Here is a 19,976-nt window from a genome sequence, read left to right on the forward strand (position 1 = left end):
CAACGGTTGTACGCCGGGAGGCCGTGGCAACGCCTAGCCGTAGATTTGGTGGGACCCCTGCCTCCGACCCCTCGTGGAAATAGTTGGGTGCTGGTGCTCACTGATCACTTCACTAGGTGGTCAGATGCGTTAGCCATCCCAGACGCTACAGCCCCTACGGTAGCCCAGATCCTGGACGAAAGGGTGTTTAGTTACTTCGGGCTACCCGAAATCATCCATACCGACCAGGGGAGCCAATTTGAATCCTCATTGTTCCAGGAGCTCTGCGACTTGTGGGGAGTTGAGAAGTCTCGGACCACCCCGTACCACCCCGAAGGGAATGGGGTGGTCGAGAGAAATAATCGCGTGTTGGGTGACTCCCTGCGAGCCCTCTTGCTGGGTAGAGGACAGGAAGATTGGGACCAGCTACTGCCACAAATCATGAGGACGCTGCGAGGGTTACCACACTCCGCAACTAAAGAAACGCCCAATTATCTGATGTTGGGTCGGGAACTACGCCTGCCTGACCAATTGCAGTATGGGAATAGGCTAGAAGCATTCACAAGCATACATGAGTATGTGCAGACGGTCCACGACCGGTTGGTACAAGCCCATACTCTCCTCAGAGATAGGCAACAAGAAATTGTGTCAACCGACACGAGAGAGCCTCCGTTATTCAATGAGGGCGACCTCGTGTGGTTGCTGAGCAAGCGACGGAGAAGAGGGGAAAACCCGAAGCTAGCGGCCAAGTACTTGGGGCCCTATCGCGTGTTGAAGAGTCACGAAAACCACACTTACGAGATCGAGAAGTATGGGCAGCGATCTATCCAAGCGGAGGGAAGATTACGACTCTGTCGCCCCAGTCCGGTGCAACAAGGACGAGCCCCAGTGGAGGTCGAGCCTGCTCGCCGTCTCAACATGAGGGGCCGACCCCGAAGGCACATCGTACGAGGAAACGACAACCCAGAAGCAGTTATTTCAGAGTTGCCCCTGCCTAGCCAACTAACGGAGTTGCGAATACCTCAGTCGCCAGGAAGGTCAGAAGCGCTCCGAATTCCCAGGAGGGATCCCTTGGTTCCTCCAGGAGAGCACAATCCTACCTCGAGGATTGACCCCGACCCTGGCGACGAGCTGCTGACCGAGGAAGAGAGGGCCACAGAAAATATGGGAGCCCAGGCTAGGGATACCGGGGCTGGAGATGCACCACGGCCCCAGCGAATCAGGAGGCCTCCCGCGTACTTGGCCGATTACGACACTAACACCATCCAATCGGGAGGGACCCTCGGAGTTCAAGGCCAGAAGGCGGCCATTTTGGGTCCCAGACAGAACGCGCTCATTACTTGTTACAACCTCGAGACGCACACACCCATATCGTTTCCCAACATGGAGATCACCAAAGAAACCGTAAAGAAGCCTACACCCTACGGGCCGATTAAGAAGCCACCTACTCGAAGAGGACCCCCGGCACCTCTCCCTTCTCCCCCGAAAAAGAAGTGGTCCAGTCCACCTAAACGGGAACGACCAGTCCCAGCCCCTAGAAGGTTAACAACAATCGGCAGCATCCAGAGTCGGCTGGGGGAAGTACGACCCCGGGTCACGGTAGATGCTTTACGAGAGGAGGCCTCCAACCTCCGACGGGCGGCTCGTCGCCTGGAGGATCTAGCCAACCGCATGTCGACACCCCAGATGACCCGGTCGACATGATTTATCCGTATTTCCCTTGGTGTTTAGTGATTGCGGTTTCTCATATTATTATATTTTTTTTGTTTTTGCCTGTTTTGTAGTAGCTAGTTGGTGTGTTCATATATTTCTTGTATTCTTTTTTTTTCTTTTGTGTGTTTTTTGTATATAGCCGATAGCCGTCTATAGGGGCGGCGTATGTGATGGAAACTTGCCGTACCATCTCCTTTTTAGTTGTTATTATTATTAGAGTTGTGTGCCCTTGGTTATTTTATATAGTCACGCCCCTAGAGGAGGTTGGCCCTAGCCAACCTCATTTACATATTTTGTTATATATAAGGCCGTGTCTATCGGCCTAGAAGTTGTTCAATACATGCTTTGCATTTGAACCCACACTCTTCTATTTCCTTGCGCAATACGGAAACACACTGAGCTCTTGCGTACTCCAAGCTTAAGTCCTTCGGACTGCGCTTTGGGAGTAGGGTTAGAAATACACTGTCGACCCGCGTCGACCTCAGGTCGACCTTGTCGCACGAGCAGTATCTCTCCCAGGGAGCAATTCCTGGTGTAGGTAGTTGTGATTGGCCGGTGGTGTAAGTCGACCTAGTCGCCTCCGCGTGTTGGTCTACGAGCAATACTTACACGGCCCCTGTGGAGGGTGAATGCAGACCGGTAGAGTAAGCCGACCCAGGTCGCCTCTACGTGTAGGTCGCAGGATCTAACACAGCTTTCACGTGCTACGCTTTCAGCTCAGTATTGACATAGTCTTTATATTTTCAATTCTGTATTCACATTAGCTGGTTTCTATTTAAATTATGTGGGTGATAACCAATGACACAAATGTCTCAAATATCCCCAGAATAATGACTCAATGAACCAGCATGATTTCTCAATGAACCCACATGATGTCTCAAAAAACCCGCAATCGCGCATGATGTCTCAAAGAACCCCGCATGATGTTTCAATGAGCCTCACACGATGTCTCAATGAACACACATCATGTTCCAATATACCCCACACGCTGGGGTACAATGGGACAGCAATGTGAATAGATTCAATTTTTTAATAACTCTAATATTTATTACGGTTGATAACTAAAATTGCGGGTGAGCAAATTTAAAATGTCAGAGTATTTACTCTATTAATTTCAAGTCATTCCAAGCATTATATTGTAAGAAGCAAAAAATTGTTCAAATGTGCCCCTCTCTCGGACTCTCCCAACATAGTGTGCCACAATGCATTTGCAGTGACATAAAATCTTCTGTTACTACACATTTTTGAGGAAGATCTTTTTTAAATAACTGTTCGATACGACTACGTGTTTTTTGTTGGTTAGCAATTCAAGCCATTGATCCCGTTATAGTGCATTAGTAATAAATGACCGATCGTAAATCACTTGAAGGCACAAGCTCTCATTATATAAACGCCATTCTTGGTTTTGTAACGTAGTTGCTCAAGCGAAGAATTCGCTATTGTCAAGCACAAACAGATAACTTGACTCGTTGTACACGCCCGCGCTTAAACATAAACGTAAAATAGACTTATCTAACGAAAAAAGATGCCGTTAAAACTAAGAACCCGAGTTATTCTTCGCTAGATAATAGTCAATGTAAATCATCGACCACTTGCTTTACCATAATTAGGAGTTAGAAGCGGATGTCAGCATTGGTTCAGCGCATTGCTGCAAACACCATATTTTAAGTTTTATGAAACGACTTCTGGTGATGCTGGATATTTATTAAAATTTTTAATACTCAGAATGATGTTAGAACAGTCACAATTTCCCGGCGAAGCGATTAGTGTTACTGCTGAAGTAAGTATTAACTTTTTGTATAATCTATTACCACGTAGATTTCTTCACGTTAAATCACATAAGGGTGTAAGAGACGTGTCTCAATTAAATGCCAGTATAAACAATTTTAGGTCAGGTTTCCAAAAGCTAAATTCATATTTAGCTTTTATTCAGACCAGTACAGGCAAGGTCAGCCTGTCTTGTGTGAAAGTGTATGGTGCAGAACTGCTACTCTATGTGGCTGGTTTTTGTTTTGCTGGTTTATTTGAGCTTTCTGATAGTTTTTGTTAAAAAGCTGTTGAGATAGATTCTGCTGTTTGTACTTGAGTGGGTTGGCCCACACACTGAGCCCTGGTCTTGATAAAGTTGTCTGGTCTATTCATAATTGACTGTTATATAGAAGGATGGTCTCTTTCTTGCCTTGCTGAGGATTTTCATTAGCAGATATAGTCGCTGTTGCTGCCTTCTTTGTTATAGCGGGATAGTATCAAGTTTTTTCATGGTATCGGTGATTCCTCTAGTGTCTCTGATTTCTGTTATAAGCATTAACGCTTGGTTTTGAACCTGCTTCAAACTAACCATTTTCCCTTGTTACGGGGATTCCAGGCTGCAGCTGTGTACTCACGATGAGGCAAACAAAGATTTATGTGCTAAGAGCTTAACCCCCGGAGGCCGATGATATGCACGCTTGCTCATGTCTAGTTGCCTCTTTGCTGTTGTCATTTTAGGCTGTATATGCTCATTGAATCTCAAACTCTCCGGTAGAGTCATTCTTAGGTACCGACTTTCTGCTACTTGCTCCAGTATTTTGCCATTCAGCTTGTATACCTGTGTAGAATCCTTGGTGAGGCTGTTGTACATTAAGATTTTGCTCTTGTTGATACTGAATTCCATTCCCTCTCCCATTCCCATCTTGCTGCCCATGTTTCAAGTTTAGAAAGGTTTTGCTGGAATAATGTAATGTCTAGGGTGGATGAGATTTCCTGATAGAGAAGAGTATTATCAGCAGAGTTATGGAGCAGGCTATACTTTTTGCCAAGTTGTTTAGGAATGGTAAAAATAGTACTGGTCTAAGAACAGATCCTTGTGGAACACCAAATGTAACCAGGAGAGAGCTAGACATGCAGCCATCCAATATGACTCATTGTGACCTGCCATGTAGAAAGCTGTAGATCCACTCAAATGAGTAATCATCTGTTTCTTCAATCTTCATAAGCTCCTCCATCAGTAGGGTATCTAGCACTATCCATAGGGTACGTAGCACTCCTCTATCGGTAGGGTACGTAGCTCTATCAGTAGGGTATGTAGCACTCCTCCATCAGTAGGGTATGTAGCACTCCTCCATCAGTAGGGCATGTAGCACCCCTCCATCAGTAGGGTATGTAGAACTCCTCCATCAGTAGGGTATGTAGTTCCATCAGTAGGGTACATAGCACTCCTCTATCAGTAGGGTATGTAGCACTCCTCCATCGGTAGAGTATGTAGCACTCCTCCATCAGTAGGGTATGTAGCACTCCTCCATCAGTAGAGTATGTAGCACTTTGCCGAAAGCTTTTGACAAGTCTAGAAGTGCTGCGAGGACACTTTTATGTTGGTCAACAGAACTCATACCCTTGTTCAGAGCAAGAGGGAGCTCAGATACCCTTGTTCAGAGTGAGAGGGTGCTCAGATACCCTTGTTCATAGTGAGAGGGAGCTCAGATACCCTTGTTCAGAGTGAGAAGGAGCTCAGATACCCTTGTTCAGAGTGAGAGGGAGCTCAGATACCCTTGTTCAGAGTGAGAGGGAGCTCAGATACCCTTGTTCAGAGTGAGAGGGAACTCAGATACCCTTGTTCAGAGTGAGAGGGAGCTCAGATACCCTTGTTCAGAGTGAGAGGGAGCTCAGATACCCTTGTTCAGAGTGAGAGGGAGCTCAGATACCCTTGTTCAGAGCGAGAGGGAGCTCAGGTACCCTTGTCGCATTCATCCTTTCTTATTTCTCTGCTTTTTTGAATGTTTATACAATTTCCTAAATTTGATATTCGCGAAATATTTCACAGGTACAAAGGAAGAATTTTCCAAGAGTTTTGACATTTGGTATGCGTTTAATATATTGATCCTATTTTATGTCATCTCCTTACTCTTTTCGGCTTGTCATAGAATTTATGTGTTACTCTCGTCCTGCACAACTCATCGAGTTGAGGAAACTACATAAACACCACATGAATGTTTTGTTTGCCATATTTATGAGAATTATCTCTTTGCCAGAGATGACACCTTTTGCACTTTGTTTCTGTGTATCTGCAGTATCAACTAGAGACACTGAGCTCAAGTATCTTGACTATGATGTAGGAAATCAACTTTTCATGCTGGGTACGGCTAAAGGGTCCTGGGTTACTAAGACCCTGCCTACCTAGTAACATTTTCCTTCCATGCTGTGGCACACATCTCATCCTGAATGTCCGTTTTCAGCTCCTGCATGTTACAAAGAGTTTATAATCAACTACCACCAGCTAAAACAAGTTATAGTTGTTCTATATGGACCAACTTGTAATTTATTTCGTTCATGCCTTAATCAGACGATCTTGGCATTGTAATCTTTACTAAAAGAAGACTTGCATCATTCACGCTTTGCACACGCCTCTAGCACTACAGGCTATGCAGAAATGAATATTTTTCTGCGTTAATAAGCCGTTACATTCCAGAGGTCCCACATATTGCTAGTTAAAATTGCCTAGCTTGTCGGTGACAGTATGATTGGCTTATTACGGCGTTAAGAAGTGTATGTATGCTCTAAGATGTGGGTACTGTCTAGGTAGGTAAATGGCTGCCGGCATGAATACGACTCCAATGAATGGCTGCATCTCAACTCTCAAGACCTTCCTTTTTATGTCAGTGTTGATGAAGTGTGTATGGAGATGGTATGGAGGTGGCAAGGTTGACTGATAAGCTATTGTAGTTCTGCTTGTTTTGGTCAGCTAGCAACCCGCAATGTCCTAGTTAATCTCTCAAATATATTGTGAGCTTTTGTTCGCGATGAACTGGTAATACTCTATTCAGACACTATCTTATTGGAGAAAGAGATGGTTATTTTTTAAAGAGTTCTACAATTAGTAGTTCTTCCTTGAATAGTCAAGATCGGCTATTCAAGAATAAACGGATTATCGATGGCATTTGATTTTTTGTTTGAATTAAACAGCTACATACTAACTAAAAGCATGCGAGTTAGCGACTAGGTCGGTGTCAGTAAGCTAGTGTTTCACTCATAAAGATCTTGACGAGAAACCTGCCCTTAACTGCCTAAGCTCTATGGAATATTAGTAGAATCTTGGATATTTTCCACAATTTTATTGTTGGTGCAACTTTTCAGTGATCTTATGGATTTTAGCAGGCTATCATACAACCACTGTCCATGACCGGGTTTGATAGATGTTCTTTAATATTGATCTTTGTAAAATGTAAAGTGATATTTATCAGTTGGTCCATGATACTGACCCCTATCAATCTTTTTTCATCAAGTCTATGACGCCTCAGTCTATTCATCGATGAATGTTCAAGTACTAACTTCAGAAATCACATCTTTGGTGTGTCAAGGCCGCTAGCAACAATATATGATTCGGTCATGTGTGCTTTTAAATTGTTGACCATATTTATTGCTTTGCAACGATTACCTTTTGTTACAATCAGTACTGACTTTCATGAGCAATATTTTTTTGTCAAAATCTATCTTTCAACTTGTATCAATCTGATTGTGTCAATCCAGTTTTTGTGGGTGTTTGTTGGTCCGATATCATTCCATAGCTATATTTTTATCAATTTTCTAATTTATGGACCTTTTGTCGATCAATTTTGTCATAAATAATGACTTCGAGAGGAAACGATTTGCTTAAATTGTGAGCCAGATAAACAGCTGCCGTCTACGTAGCCTCAGAACCTCAGATGAGAATTGGCAGGTAATGCACCATGCTAGTAAAGTAGTAATGGCTAACCTCTCACTGTCACCTATAGTCTCAAATATTAAAAAACATCGCATTGCCTTTTTCATTCTTAAAATGCTTTGTGCCTCTTTTGCTGGTTTGGTGAGATTAAATTAGGAGTGAACCAATTTTTCAGGTTGACTGTCATTGCTTCCAATTCATCTCTAGTAACATTAAGGATGTGTTAGAACCATCCTTAATCTTTCCTGTGGGAATCCTCTGGCAGTCTGCATGCCTTGCATTAGCCTCTACCTGCTAGCACTAGCCTCTACTTGCTAGCACTAGCCTCTACCTGCTAGCACTAGCCTCTACCTGCTAGCACTAGCCTCTACTTGCTAGCACTAGCCTCGACCTGCTAGCACTAGCCTCTACCTGCTAGCACTAGCATCTACCTGCTAGCACTAGCCTCTACCTGCTAGCACTAGCCTCTACCTGCTAGCACTAGCATCTACCTGCTAGCACTAGCCTCTACCTGCTAGCACTAGCATCTACCTGCTAGCACTAGCCTCTACCTGCTAGCACTAGCCTCTACCTGCTAGCACTAGCCCCTACCTGCTAGCACTAGCCTCTACCTGCTAGCACTAGCAATCAACTGGACTCTAATCTTAAATCTTTGTATGAAGCGAATCTTCTGGCGAATCTTCTCCATGTATACATACATGACTAAACATGGCATGTGTATTGGAGAGGAACAGGGATAGAGTGCATGCTAAGTGGGTATGCGCTAGATGGACTTGCACTGATTGCGTATAGAGGATTTAATATGTTCATTATTTTCTTGCGCAGCTATTAGATGAAGACAAGAATATGATAGACGTGAAAAGATTCTCACTCGACCCAGAGATTACGTCGTACCAGATGTTGCAAAGCCTGTTGAGCAATGCCTTTGACATCACCGGGTGAGTTTATGTCATCATTTGAGCGTTTCTTTTCTGTGTAATGTAGGCGTCAATCAAACTGGTCAATATTACGTAATTCATTCTATATCGAGCTTCCCTATTAAGAGGAGAGAGCAATGGCAGAAGGGGACCAGAAAACGTATTGCTTTTTTGATAAATCAATATCTTTGACACTAGGTATCTATGGCTTGTATGCAGCAATCCGGGCTGCTCCTGTCAGTATCATGATTTGTACGCTTTTTTGTGACAAGTTTAAGTGTGCAGCAATTCTGTTTTGTGATTTTCAGAGACTTTGTCACCTCCTATCTGACCCTTGATGATGAGGAGTATATTGTACAGCTGCCGCTCCTCAATGACTGGGACTTGGACGCTGCCGTATTAAACTGTGCAGTGCAGTCGTGTTTAAAACTCATCGTTCAAAAGAAACACAACAATGGAGGTAGGTTTAGGGTGCTAGGGTGGGTGGTGCTAGGGTGGGTGGTGCTAGGGTGGATGGTGCTAGGGTGGGTGGTGCTAGGGTGGATGGTGCTAGGGTGGGTGGTGTTAAGGTGGGTGGTGCTAGGGTGGATGGTGCTAGGGTGGGTGGTGCTAGGGTGGATGGTGCTAGGGTGGGTGGTGCTAGGGTGGATGGTGCTAGGGTGGGTGGTGCTAGGGTGGGTGGTGCTAGGGTGGATGGTGCTAGGGTGGGTGGTGCTAGGGTGGGTGGTGCTAGGGTGGGTGGTGCTAGGGTGGATGGTGCTAGGGTGGATGGTGCTAGGGTGGGTGGTGCTAGGGTGGATGGTGCTAGGGTGGGTGGTGCTAGGGTGGATGGTGGCAGCATTGTGCTAGGTTGGAGTTATACCGTAAGGTATAAATGGCTTGAAGAATTATGCCAATATCTTGCTTGGACACTGAACAATTCTCAGGGAGACTAAAGGGGTGGTCACACGAACGCCGAACCGAACTAAATGATGCAAAACGACGTCGCTTTCAGCTGTAAAAAGTTCGGCTGAAGACATTTCTGGCCGAAACGAACCATTTTGGTCCTGCTCGAAATTTTGTGGCCGAACCTTTGCTCTTATTGGCTGGTTAAAATTTCTAGAATTTTAGCGAGCACGCGTCACATTTTTCCTTACGTGCGTGTGAGTAAAGTTGAAAAAGATATGGGACGATGCTTTTATTTCGTTAAATAAACAACATGAAGCAATTGATGACAAGGTTCACCCAGACTAGTGATTGTGTTGCATAAATGTAAGATGTTGCACTTAAGCTTTGCATAAATGTAAGAGAATGGTTGTGATTTTCTTTCGTGTAGAATAGAAGTAATGTGTCATATTCATCCTGATGAAGTATCGTTGACTGATTTATTTATGTAAAACCACAGTACTACGATAAAGACTGTTTTTGTTTGTTATGTACTCAGCATAGAAAAGCATTCATATGTTAATAAAAAAAATATAATTATCTTGATGGGAGGGGTTGGCAAAATCGTTGTATCAAGGGATTTATTTTGAGCAGCTGAACGATCTTTTGATAAATCTGCTGTGTAATTATAATTTATAATTGTTCCTCAAAGTTTTTTGTTTACAATAGAAATATTTAACACAAATACATAAAAACTACTAATGAAACCGTGTCCTGTCTCTATACGTATGGTATCTAGGAAACGAAGTGACTTCGGATGCCGTGTGACATGTACCACGAACCAGGCTCCGAACCAAACCGATCCTACGTCCGTTCGGTGCTCGTGTGACCACGCCTTAATTCTACCCTGTTTCTGTGACGAGCCTTCTAAGCTCAAGACACGCACGCGTGTAGATGTTCTTGAGAACCCTTCCAGAGTATTAGCGAGCCACGCATGTCTCACCTGCACAGCTATGTCTGTTATCTTATCTGCAGCTCGCAAGGGGCAGTGTCCTCATTTATGCAGCCAAGCAATTAGAGGGTGTTGTCAGAGAAGTTCACCGAGGGTGACTGCTGCTGTTGCTTAGGTTACTTAGGTTACCACTTATCTATGTAAATCATCACCCTTAGACTATATTCACCGATTCACCCCCCTGTCTCACTCTTTGTCTCATGCTTTTCATCATGTTGGATATGATACTTTGACCTGACTGTCTTTACATTAGATTAGCTCTGACTAGCATCTGCCATGCATTGTTGAAATCACACAGTTTGATATGGCTCCTGCCTTACGTATGTTTAACCGATTGTAGTCTGTCTCCCTTCTTTTTTGAAAATAGTTGATAATTACAGTAGTTATGTGTGACTGACTAGAGAGTTTATATAATACCATTATACTTTGTATCATACTCTGTTATTCTCTGCACTGGCCACCTCATCCTTTATAGCTTTCATAGCTCAGCATGAGATCGATAACCTGTGTTCTTCAATTATGGCTGGGATATGTCCACCTCCTGATGGCTGGGATATGTCCACCTGATGCATGCATCATACACTTACTGTACAACTCATACACTTACCATATACCTCATACACTTACCGTATACCTCATACACTTACCATATACCTCATAAACTTACCGTATACCTCATACACTTACAGTATACCTCATAAACTTACCATATAACTCATATACTTACTGTATACCTCATATACTTACCGTATACCTCATATACTTACCGTGTACCTCATATACTTACTGTATACCTCATACACTTACCGTATACCTTATACACCTACCGTATACCTCATACATTTACCATATCCCTCATATACTTACCGTATACCTCATACATTTAGAGTACAACTCATACACTTACTGTATACCTCATATACCTCATACACTTACCTTATACCTCATACACTTATCGTATACCTCATACACTTATCGTATACCTCATACACTTATCGTATACCTCATACACTTATTGTATACCCCATACACTTATTGTATACCCCATACACTTAAGGTATAACCATAGATATATATACCTAGATTGGCCAATAATTGCTATTCCCATCGGTTGCCTTGTCAGACTTAAATGGCACGACGTAACGTCACTGTATTGTACCTCATGCTTGACTGCACTGCTGTTTACAATGAATCTAATGGGAAGAAGGTAACAAAATTACATTTGTTTTCACATAAAAACCTTCTTGGATACATAATCCAGTAAACTAAAGCAATTCTGTGATAATATCTGATAACCACCATAGATTAAAACTATAAAAGCTATGAATTGTTGCACACAAATCATGAGCCATTATGGCTTTATTTGCAACCCTCTCTTATCCCCATTCTCACTTTTCCCCTTCTCCAAAGAATAAGTTAGAAGGGGAAAAGAGAGAAGGGGAATGGAGAGGGGAGGGGAAATAGCCAACCCACCCAAAGAGCCAGACCCTGGCTAGGTAAAGGACTAATATCATGTTGACCTAAACATTACTAAGTACAGTAATACTTCAACTTACGAGTGCTCCAACGTATGAGAAACTTGAGATATGAGCCAGCTTTTATGCAAGTTTCAGTGCTAACATACGAGCCATGTTTGAGATACGAGCACGTGAGTCAGTTGCCAAGTATGCCGAAGGTGTTTTATGAGAACAGCATCACTCTGTATTTTTCAACTACTCAGGTTTATACTTTGGTACTGCGTCTTTGTGCGCGATTTTCAGTGCAGAATTACACTGTATGTGAATTAAAAGTAATCTGCGTTGACTGAAAGTTTGCCAGTAAAATTAAAGATGGTGCAAAAAAAAATCAAATGATAACAGTTGATATTAAACAGAAAATTATTGAAAAATATGCGAAATGTGTATGCGTGATTGAGCTAGCTCAGCAATATGACAGAAATACATCCACAATTATCAAACCGAAGGATTATATTCAGCGCATTTAGTTCGCAAAAGGACTAACCATAGTTTCTAAACGGCGCAGCGATCTTCACGACCGCTGATGGAGAGACTGCTCAGGCATTTAATTGGATAAAAGATAAACAATTGTCCGGTGACAGCGTAACTGAAACGATGCTACATGAAAAGGCTGGTGCTATCTATCAAAACTATAACAATAGACATTCGGGCAAGTTGGCTAGTGGTCATGCATTAATCCTTTGTGACGACACCTGTGTTCGTCCTAATCGCAACATGTTGAAAGGGCGACAAAGGCGAACGTATTTAGATAGATTTATTTTAAGACGGCCGGCTAGTCGTGAAAGCGAAACGAAGGAAAAATTAGCTAACCAGCGAGAAACTTTAAACTACGAACGCCGAAGAAATTTTAATTACGTCAAATTAAAAATGAAAGTTTGCTTTTAGGTTTGCTTCTGAGTTTGTCTTTTAAGACATTGATAAAATTCAAATTTATCAAAGACAACTGTTGTAATGAAGGATAACTTATATCTCCCTCTCTCGCAAATGCTAGCATTAGCTGCTATTGTATGTATTTAATTTTACATTTTAAATAATCACATTTCCTTGTATTATTTTTTGATTGTTGCTTTTTGAAAGCATGTGGTAAATTATGACAATAACCAACATGTTCTTTCTGTTACAATATCTTGTTTTGAGTGTTTTATTTGCATTTTTAGAGTATGGAAACCAAGCAATATATAATTAATTGTTCGATATATAAATAAATTGCACCAACATGCGAGTATATTAACATACGAGCTCAGTCTCGGAACGCATTAAGCTCGTAAGTTGAAGTATGACTGTATAAGTTTTTAGCTTTTAAGAGCTTGTAATCACCTTCTCATATGTTTCACACCTACAACACAACAGAGTAAGGCATGGTGAATCTTATGATACCAAATAACTGCAATGTGAATTTTGTTGCAAGTCAACCTTTAACTTGCTTATGCATATTGTACAAATAACTTGGTATTGTCCTTTCGTGACTGGCTTCTTAGTGGTGGCAATTAGTGCTAGCCTGGCAAAGTTTTTCACCAATCCAGCGCTACTAAGCAACACTCTTGTCGCTTTCACGCTGTGGTTGCAAACCTCAATCACCACAGGCGAAGACAAAGTCAAGCCACCCTGATTCTTAACTGTAATTAGGGAATTCGTTGCTTGGTTTACATCAACGTTGGTAACATCCACGATGCTAGTGATACAATCATTACACTTCAGCTTTGGTGACCTAGCCAGCTGTAAAATAATCATTCTGTCTCATTTTTGACTTCAGACATACTTGCATACTCATCATATTTAGTCATGTTTAGTTCAGCGTATTAGTCTATTTACCTAGCCAAGGTCTGGCTCTTAGAGTGGGTGGGCTATTTCCCCTCCCCTCTCCATTCCCCTTCTCTCTTTTCCCCTTCTAACTTATTATTTGGAGAAGGGGAAAAGAGAGAATGGGGATAAGAGAGGGTTGCAAATAAAGCCATGATGGCTCATGATTTGTGTGCAACAATTCATAGCTTTTATAGTTTTAATCTATGGTGGTTATCAGATATTATCACAGAATTGCTTTAGTTTACTGGATTATGTATACAAGAAGGTTTTTATGTGAAAATAAATGTAATTTTGTTACCTTCTTCCCATTAGATTCATTGTAAACAGCAGTGCAGTCAAGCGTGAGGTACAATACAGTGACGTTACGTCGTGCTATTTAGGTCTGACAGGCTTTTTCCCTATTGGCCAATCTAGGTATATATATCTATGGGTATAACTCATACACTTATCGTATACCTCATAAACTTACTGTATACCTCATACACTTATGGTATAACTCATATACTTAATGTATACCTCATACACTTACTGTATAACCCATACATTTGTTGTGTGATTTTTAAAGTTATGGACGATTGGGATGTCGTGGAACGCTCCGACATTCCTTCTCCTGGCAAGATTCAAACGCTCACCAACCAGACCCGGTTTGTCGCTAAATTTGCAGAAAGGCTCACCGATATTCTCACGCCAGGTAAGCAACCTAAGTTCATAACATTTCTGTCACAAATTGATGACTTGGAGCATCTGAACTTTTTAACATGAGAAGTTAAATTGGATAAGTATTTTACTCAACATTTGACCTAATTTCATGCATCTGACATCAAATGCTCTCTCAAAGATCGCCTTTCTCTTAATGTATGGAGTTCTCCTTCGCATAATTTGGTTATAATATGATCAAAATCATCAAATAACATTAAACATTTTTTTCTACATTCTTTTACTTTCTTCTTTTAGTTGTAAAAATGTCGATCCTAAGACTGATACAATTGGGAGCTGCAGTAAAAATAGAAGTCAATGTTTTTCTTATTTCTAGAGTAAGAAATCATAGATAAACCTGAACCATCTCTTGTAACTAGAGTGAGAAATCATAGATGAATATGGACCTTCTCTTATAACTAGATTGAGCAATCATAGATGAATATGGACCATCTCTTATAACTAGAGTGAGCAATCATAGATGAACAAAGACCATAACTAGAATGAGAAATCATAGCTCAACCTGAACCATCTCTTGTAACTAGAGTGAGAAATCATAGATGGATATGGACCATCTCTTATAACTAGATTGAGCAATCATAGATGAATATGGACCATCTCTTATAACTAGAGTGAGAAATCATAGATGAACAAAGACCATAACTAGAGTGAGAAATCATAGATGAACAAAGACCATAACTAGAATGAGAAACCATAGCTCAACCTGAACCATCTCTTGTAACTAGAGTGAGAAATCATAGATGATTATGGACCATCTTTCATAACTAGAGTGAGCAATCATAGATGAATATGGACCATCTCTTATAACTAGAGTGAGAAATCATAGATGATTATGGACCATCTCTTATAACTAGAGTGAGAAATCATAGATGAATATGGACCATCTCTTATAACTAGAGTGAGCAATCATAGATGAATATGGACCATCTCTTATAACTAGAGTGAGAAATCATAGATGAATATGGACCATCTCTTATAACTAGATTGAGCAATCATAGATGAATATGGACCATCTCTTATAACTAGAGTGAGAAATCATAGATGAATATGGACCATCTCTTATAACTAGAGTGAGCAATCATAGATGAATATGGACCATCTCTTATAACTAGAGTGAGAAATCATAGATGAATATGGACCATCTCTTATAACTAGAGTGAGAAATCATAGATGAATATGGACCATCTCTTATAACTAGAGTGAGCAATCATAGATGAATATGGACCATCTCTTATAACTAGAGTGAGAAATCATAGATGAATATGGACCATCTCTTATAACTAGAGTGAGCAATCATAGATGAATATGGACCATCTCTTATAACTAGAGTGAGCAATCATAGATAAATATGGACTGTATGAAGCTTACTAGTAGTTGCTGGGATGAAAAAAGTGATGTAATGAAAAAAACTCAAAGTGAGTGAAAGTGGAGAGGCTGTACTGGATCCATACCTCCATCACCAACCCTACCTACACCTCTGCACCATTCCTCTCTCATTTTACATTCTATATTTTGTTGTTTAGGTAATTTCATATAATTTATGTTTGAATGTTAGATATCATAATACCTAGAGTGAGCGATGGAAGCCTGTCATATATAATTTAGATATCAGGGTTATGAAGTCATCATCCCTGATATCTAAATGGTCAAATGCGCAAGACCGCATGCCATGCATAATTGCTCACGCAGTGCTCAGCTGTTGTTTTGTCTAGATGCGTGTTTACTGACTTCCTTTACAGATAGAATGCGCAGTAACCGTCTATTTATAAACTTGACCTGGCCCATTCACCGACTGACTGCTAATTCAATCCAGCGATTGACCGCTGACCTGTTGACTGACCGCTGCCTTGTCAACTGACCGCTGCCTTGTTTATGGGTAGCACCATTTCCAGCTTGCCTATCTTTCCACACCATAAACATACCGAAGAACTGCTATCGTATTATTTATGCAATCAGCAGACGTTCCATATTGTCTTGTCTATAATTGTCATACCTGCTCTTCGGTACAGCATTCATACAGCCCTTCTGTACAGTATTCATGCAGCCTTTCTGTACAGCATTCATGCAGCCTTTATGTACAGCATTCATGCAGCCTTTATGTACAGCATTCATACAGCCTTCATGTGCAGTATTCATACAGCCTTTATGTACAGTATTCATACAGCCTTTATGTACAGCATTCATACAACCTTCATGTGCAGTATTCATACAGCCTTTATGTACAGTATTCATACAGCCTGTATGTACAGCATTCATACAACCTTCATGTGCAGTATTCATACAGCCTTTATGTACAGTATTCATACAGCCTTTATGTACAGCATTCATACAGCCTTCATGTACAGTATTCATACAGCCTTTATGTACAGTATTCATACAGCCTTTATGTACAGCATTCATACAGCCTTTATGTACAGCATTCATACAACCTTCATGTGCAGTATTCATACAGCCTTTATGTACAGTATTCATACAGCCTTTATGTACAGTATTCATACAGCCTTTATGTACAGCATTCATACAGCCTTCATGTACAGCATTCATACAGCCTTTATGTACAGTATTCATACAGCCTTTATGTACAGCATTCATACAGCCTTTATGTACAGCATTCATACAGCCTTCATGTGCAGTATTCATACATCCTTTATGTACAGTATTCATACAGCCTTTATGTACAGCATTCATACAGCCTTTATGTACAGCATTCATACAGCCTTCATGTGCAGTATTCATACATCCTTTATGTACAGTATTCATACAGCCTTTATGTACAGTATTCATACAGCCTTTATGTACAGCATTCATACAACCTTCATGTGCAGTATTCATACAGCCTTTATGTACAGCATTCATACAGCCTTTATGTACAATATTCATACAGCCTTTATGTACAGCATTCATACAACCTTCATGTACAGTATTCATACAGCCTTTATGTACAGTATTCATACAGCCTTTATGTACAGCATTCATACAGCCTTTATATACAGTATTCATACAGCCTTTATGTACAGCATTCATACAGCCTTTATGTACAGTATTCATACAGCCTTTATGTACAGTATTCATACAGCCTTTATGTACAGCATTCATACAATTCTAATTATTTCAAACACTATCTGTGTTGCTTCCAACGTTAGGAAAGAAAAGGAGGGGAGGTTTCGCACTTGGCAGGGCAATGAAACATCCGTTGACAGATGCAGAGTTCCGCAACCACCTTGACTGCGCCGGCAGGCTCGTTGCAGAGAGGCTGTTTAGAGAGAGAATTTATGAAGGAGGCATTGAGCAGAGCATGCGAAAAGTTAGCTGGCGCCATCTCCTCAACATCTTCCCTCCAGGTAGGTCTTCCTTATGCGTGTAATTTAAGACCCTTATTGTCCACTCTGACACCCATTTTTTATTCAATTGCCGTCACATGGTTATCTAGTGAGTGGCAGAAGAAAAAATAACTCTTGTATAATTATCCATCAACGCCGTGATGGATTATCCCCCCATTTTACGAAGCAGAAGTGTTGACTGAGGATTATGCATTTCTTTCTCTTTAATACACCATTCATATTCCAATGCAACTTTCAATTTGTAGTCATAACCATGTTTATGTTCTTAGTTGACTTTCAAGGCATGCCTTGTGAGATACCTCATAACGCATCACATGATGTGATTGTCAGCACCGCTTTATTCCTAGGAATGAGTCATGCTGGTTAACTAGGCAACGCTGACGTTGGTGTGAGCCCAGATTTAAGAATTGTCCTCTCACACTCGCATTTACATTGCGTTTATCTATTGGAGTGATGGTTTATGTAGTAATTTGTTTTGTGATGGTAGCGATATACAGTCACGTTGAAGTTGTCTTTCCTTTAGTGCTTGGGCCGTTGTGCCCTACGCGGAGAGTCACTCCCAAACTCAAGTCAGCCTTTTCATTTGACAGAAATGCTATCTGTACTTCACCCACTGTTTTAGATCTGAATGGCCGGGAACGGTACGAGTATTTGCAAGAAAAAGCAAAAGAATATTTGATGCTGCGTAGTTCCTGGAAGGATAACTTCTCCCGTGGCATCGCATCTGAAGAATTAAAATTTATAACATCGATGGTTAGAAAGGATGTAATAAGAACAGACAGAACCCATTCCTTTTTTCGGGGCAGAGATGATAACAAGAATACGGAGAGTTTGTTTGACTTGCTTTGCACTTACTCGCTACACCATCCCGATGTTTCCTACTGTCAGGGCATGAGTGACCTCGCATCTGTCATGCTCGTTGTTCAAGCCGATGAAAGCAATGCCTACATTTGCTTCTGCGCACTCATGAAACGTCTAAAAGCCAACTTCTTGTTTGATGGAAAAGCGATGACGAAGAAGTTTGACCATCTAAAGTTGCTGCTGCTTTATCACGACCCTGAACTCTGGCACTACATGATGGCCAATGATACTCAAGATCTATTCTTCACTTACCGCTGGCTTCTTCTCGAGCTCAAGCGAGAGTTTGCCTTCAATGATGCCCTGTACATGCTTGAGACGATGTGGAGCACTCTACCCATCGAATCCTCACCCGTCGGGGTACCGCTGTCAGACACACACTGTCTCAGCGCCGATGGCAGCGTCTTATTTGCCAAACAGCCAGCTCGCGTGGCTCCTATTCATCACAGCGGATCTTGTGGTACCCCCACTCCTTACACAAAGTTGCTTTCCCTGTGTAGGAAGGGCTCTAACCACTCTATTACTCCCTTGGCCACTGATGCTGTCTCTCAGATGTTGAATGGGTGCGCGGCTGGCTCCAGGTCAGAATCTCCCAGAAGGCTCTCTGACATTGCCAGTAGATCTTCAACAGACATGGAAGGAAGCCCGAACAGCGAAGAACCAGAGCCTTCAATTCAATGCCTCGAACCTACCAGTACCTTTTATATAGGAGTAGGGGAAGATATCAATGGTATTTTGCAGTACACTGACGAAGGTCTCGATAACTGCAGCGAGGCTCTTGAATCTGGCAACTCGAGTTGTAGTAATCTTCACTGCAGTTCAGGGAGTCTAGACTCTGGTATAAAAACACAACTGCCTGTGCCCTTGGCTCTTTCATCTAGAGGCTCAGACCTCCAGTTTACTTTGGAGTCGTCTGACTCTCACCCCCCTCACCCACATCCATCTATTCTTCCTCCACCAGAAGAATTTGGCTCGGGAAATGCGTTTCTCATGTTTGCGGCGTTTACAATGATTGAGCAACACCGTGACCATATAATTAAAAACAGGCTAGATTTTGAGTCTATCGCTATGCTGTTTGATCGTAGAGTCAGGCGAAATGATGTGAATAAGGTAATATGTAATACAAAAATTGCATATGAAAATTACTTAAAGGAATGTCATGCGTACGCTTAAATTACACATGAAAGTCAATGTTTTTACTATTGAATATTGTTGTTAATCTGTTTATATTTTGTAGCATTTTCCTTATGTTCCCGTCCGTAACCATTGTTTTTATTTTTTTAGTCAACTAACTCCTACATCACACCTGATTGTCATGTAGGTAGCTGAGTTGCTTGCACTTGCGTATGTTATCCATAATCTTACAGTTACTGCTATACAGTTTTATAAGTTTTCTAGTCTTGGTTTCACTGGATAACCTTCACCTTTATTAGACTTTTGTGCAATAATCTTGCATCTTTAATATGAGTCGGCATAATAATTCACAAATGAGATAAATTCTTGAAGTGTCAGTGATATTCTATTGAATATTAAAAAAATACATAATGTATATCGCGTAATATAATAGATTTGTTGTTT

At 41.4% G+C, this 19,976-nt stretch overlaps 1 protein-coding gene across 1 annotated transcript; it reads left to right on the forward strand.

The window, feature by feature from the left end:
* The first annotated feature begins 3,304 nt into the window (after positions 1-3,304).
* On the forward strand, positions 3,305-19,579 carry LOC137391941 (TBC1 domain family member 25-like). Its single transcript, XM_068078505.1, has 6 exons — positions 3,305-3,472; positions 8,195-8,307; positions 8,595-8,746; positions 14,048-14,173; positions 17,343-17,540; positions 18,163-19,579. Exons 1-6 carry the CDS (start codon positions 3,419-3,421, stop codon positions 19,569-19,571), a joined length of 2,052 nt encoding a protein of 683 aa, XP_067934606.1. The 5' UTR covers positions 3,305-3,418; the 3' UTR covers positions 19,572-19,579.
* Positions 19,580-19,976: the final 397 nt, after the last annotated feature.

The sequence above is a fragment of the Watersipora subatra genome, chromosome 3, assembly GCF_963576615.1.
Source record: "Watersipora subatra chromosome 3, tzWatSuba1.1, whole genome shotgun sequence".
Taxonomy (NCBI): Eukaryota; Metazoa; Bryozoa; class Gymnolaemata; order Cheilostomatida; family Watersiporidae; genus Watersipora; species Watersipora subatra.

Coding starts and splice junctions, on each gene's coding strand:
- LOC137391941 (XM_068078505.1), top strand. CDS start 3,419: ATGATGTTAGAACAGTCACAATTTCCCGGCGAAGCGATTAGTGTTACT. Junction 14,174..17,342: donor CACCGATATTCTCACGCCAG/GTAAGCAACCTA, acceptor TTCCAACGTTAG/GAAAGAAAAGGAGGGGAGGT. Junction 17,541..18,162: donor CCTCAACATCTTCCCTCCAG/GTAGGTCTTCCT, acceptor CCACTGTTTTAG/ATCTGAATGGCCGGGAACGG.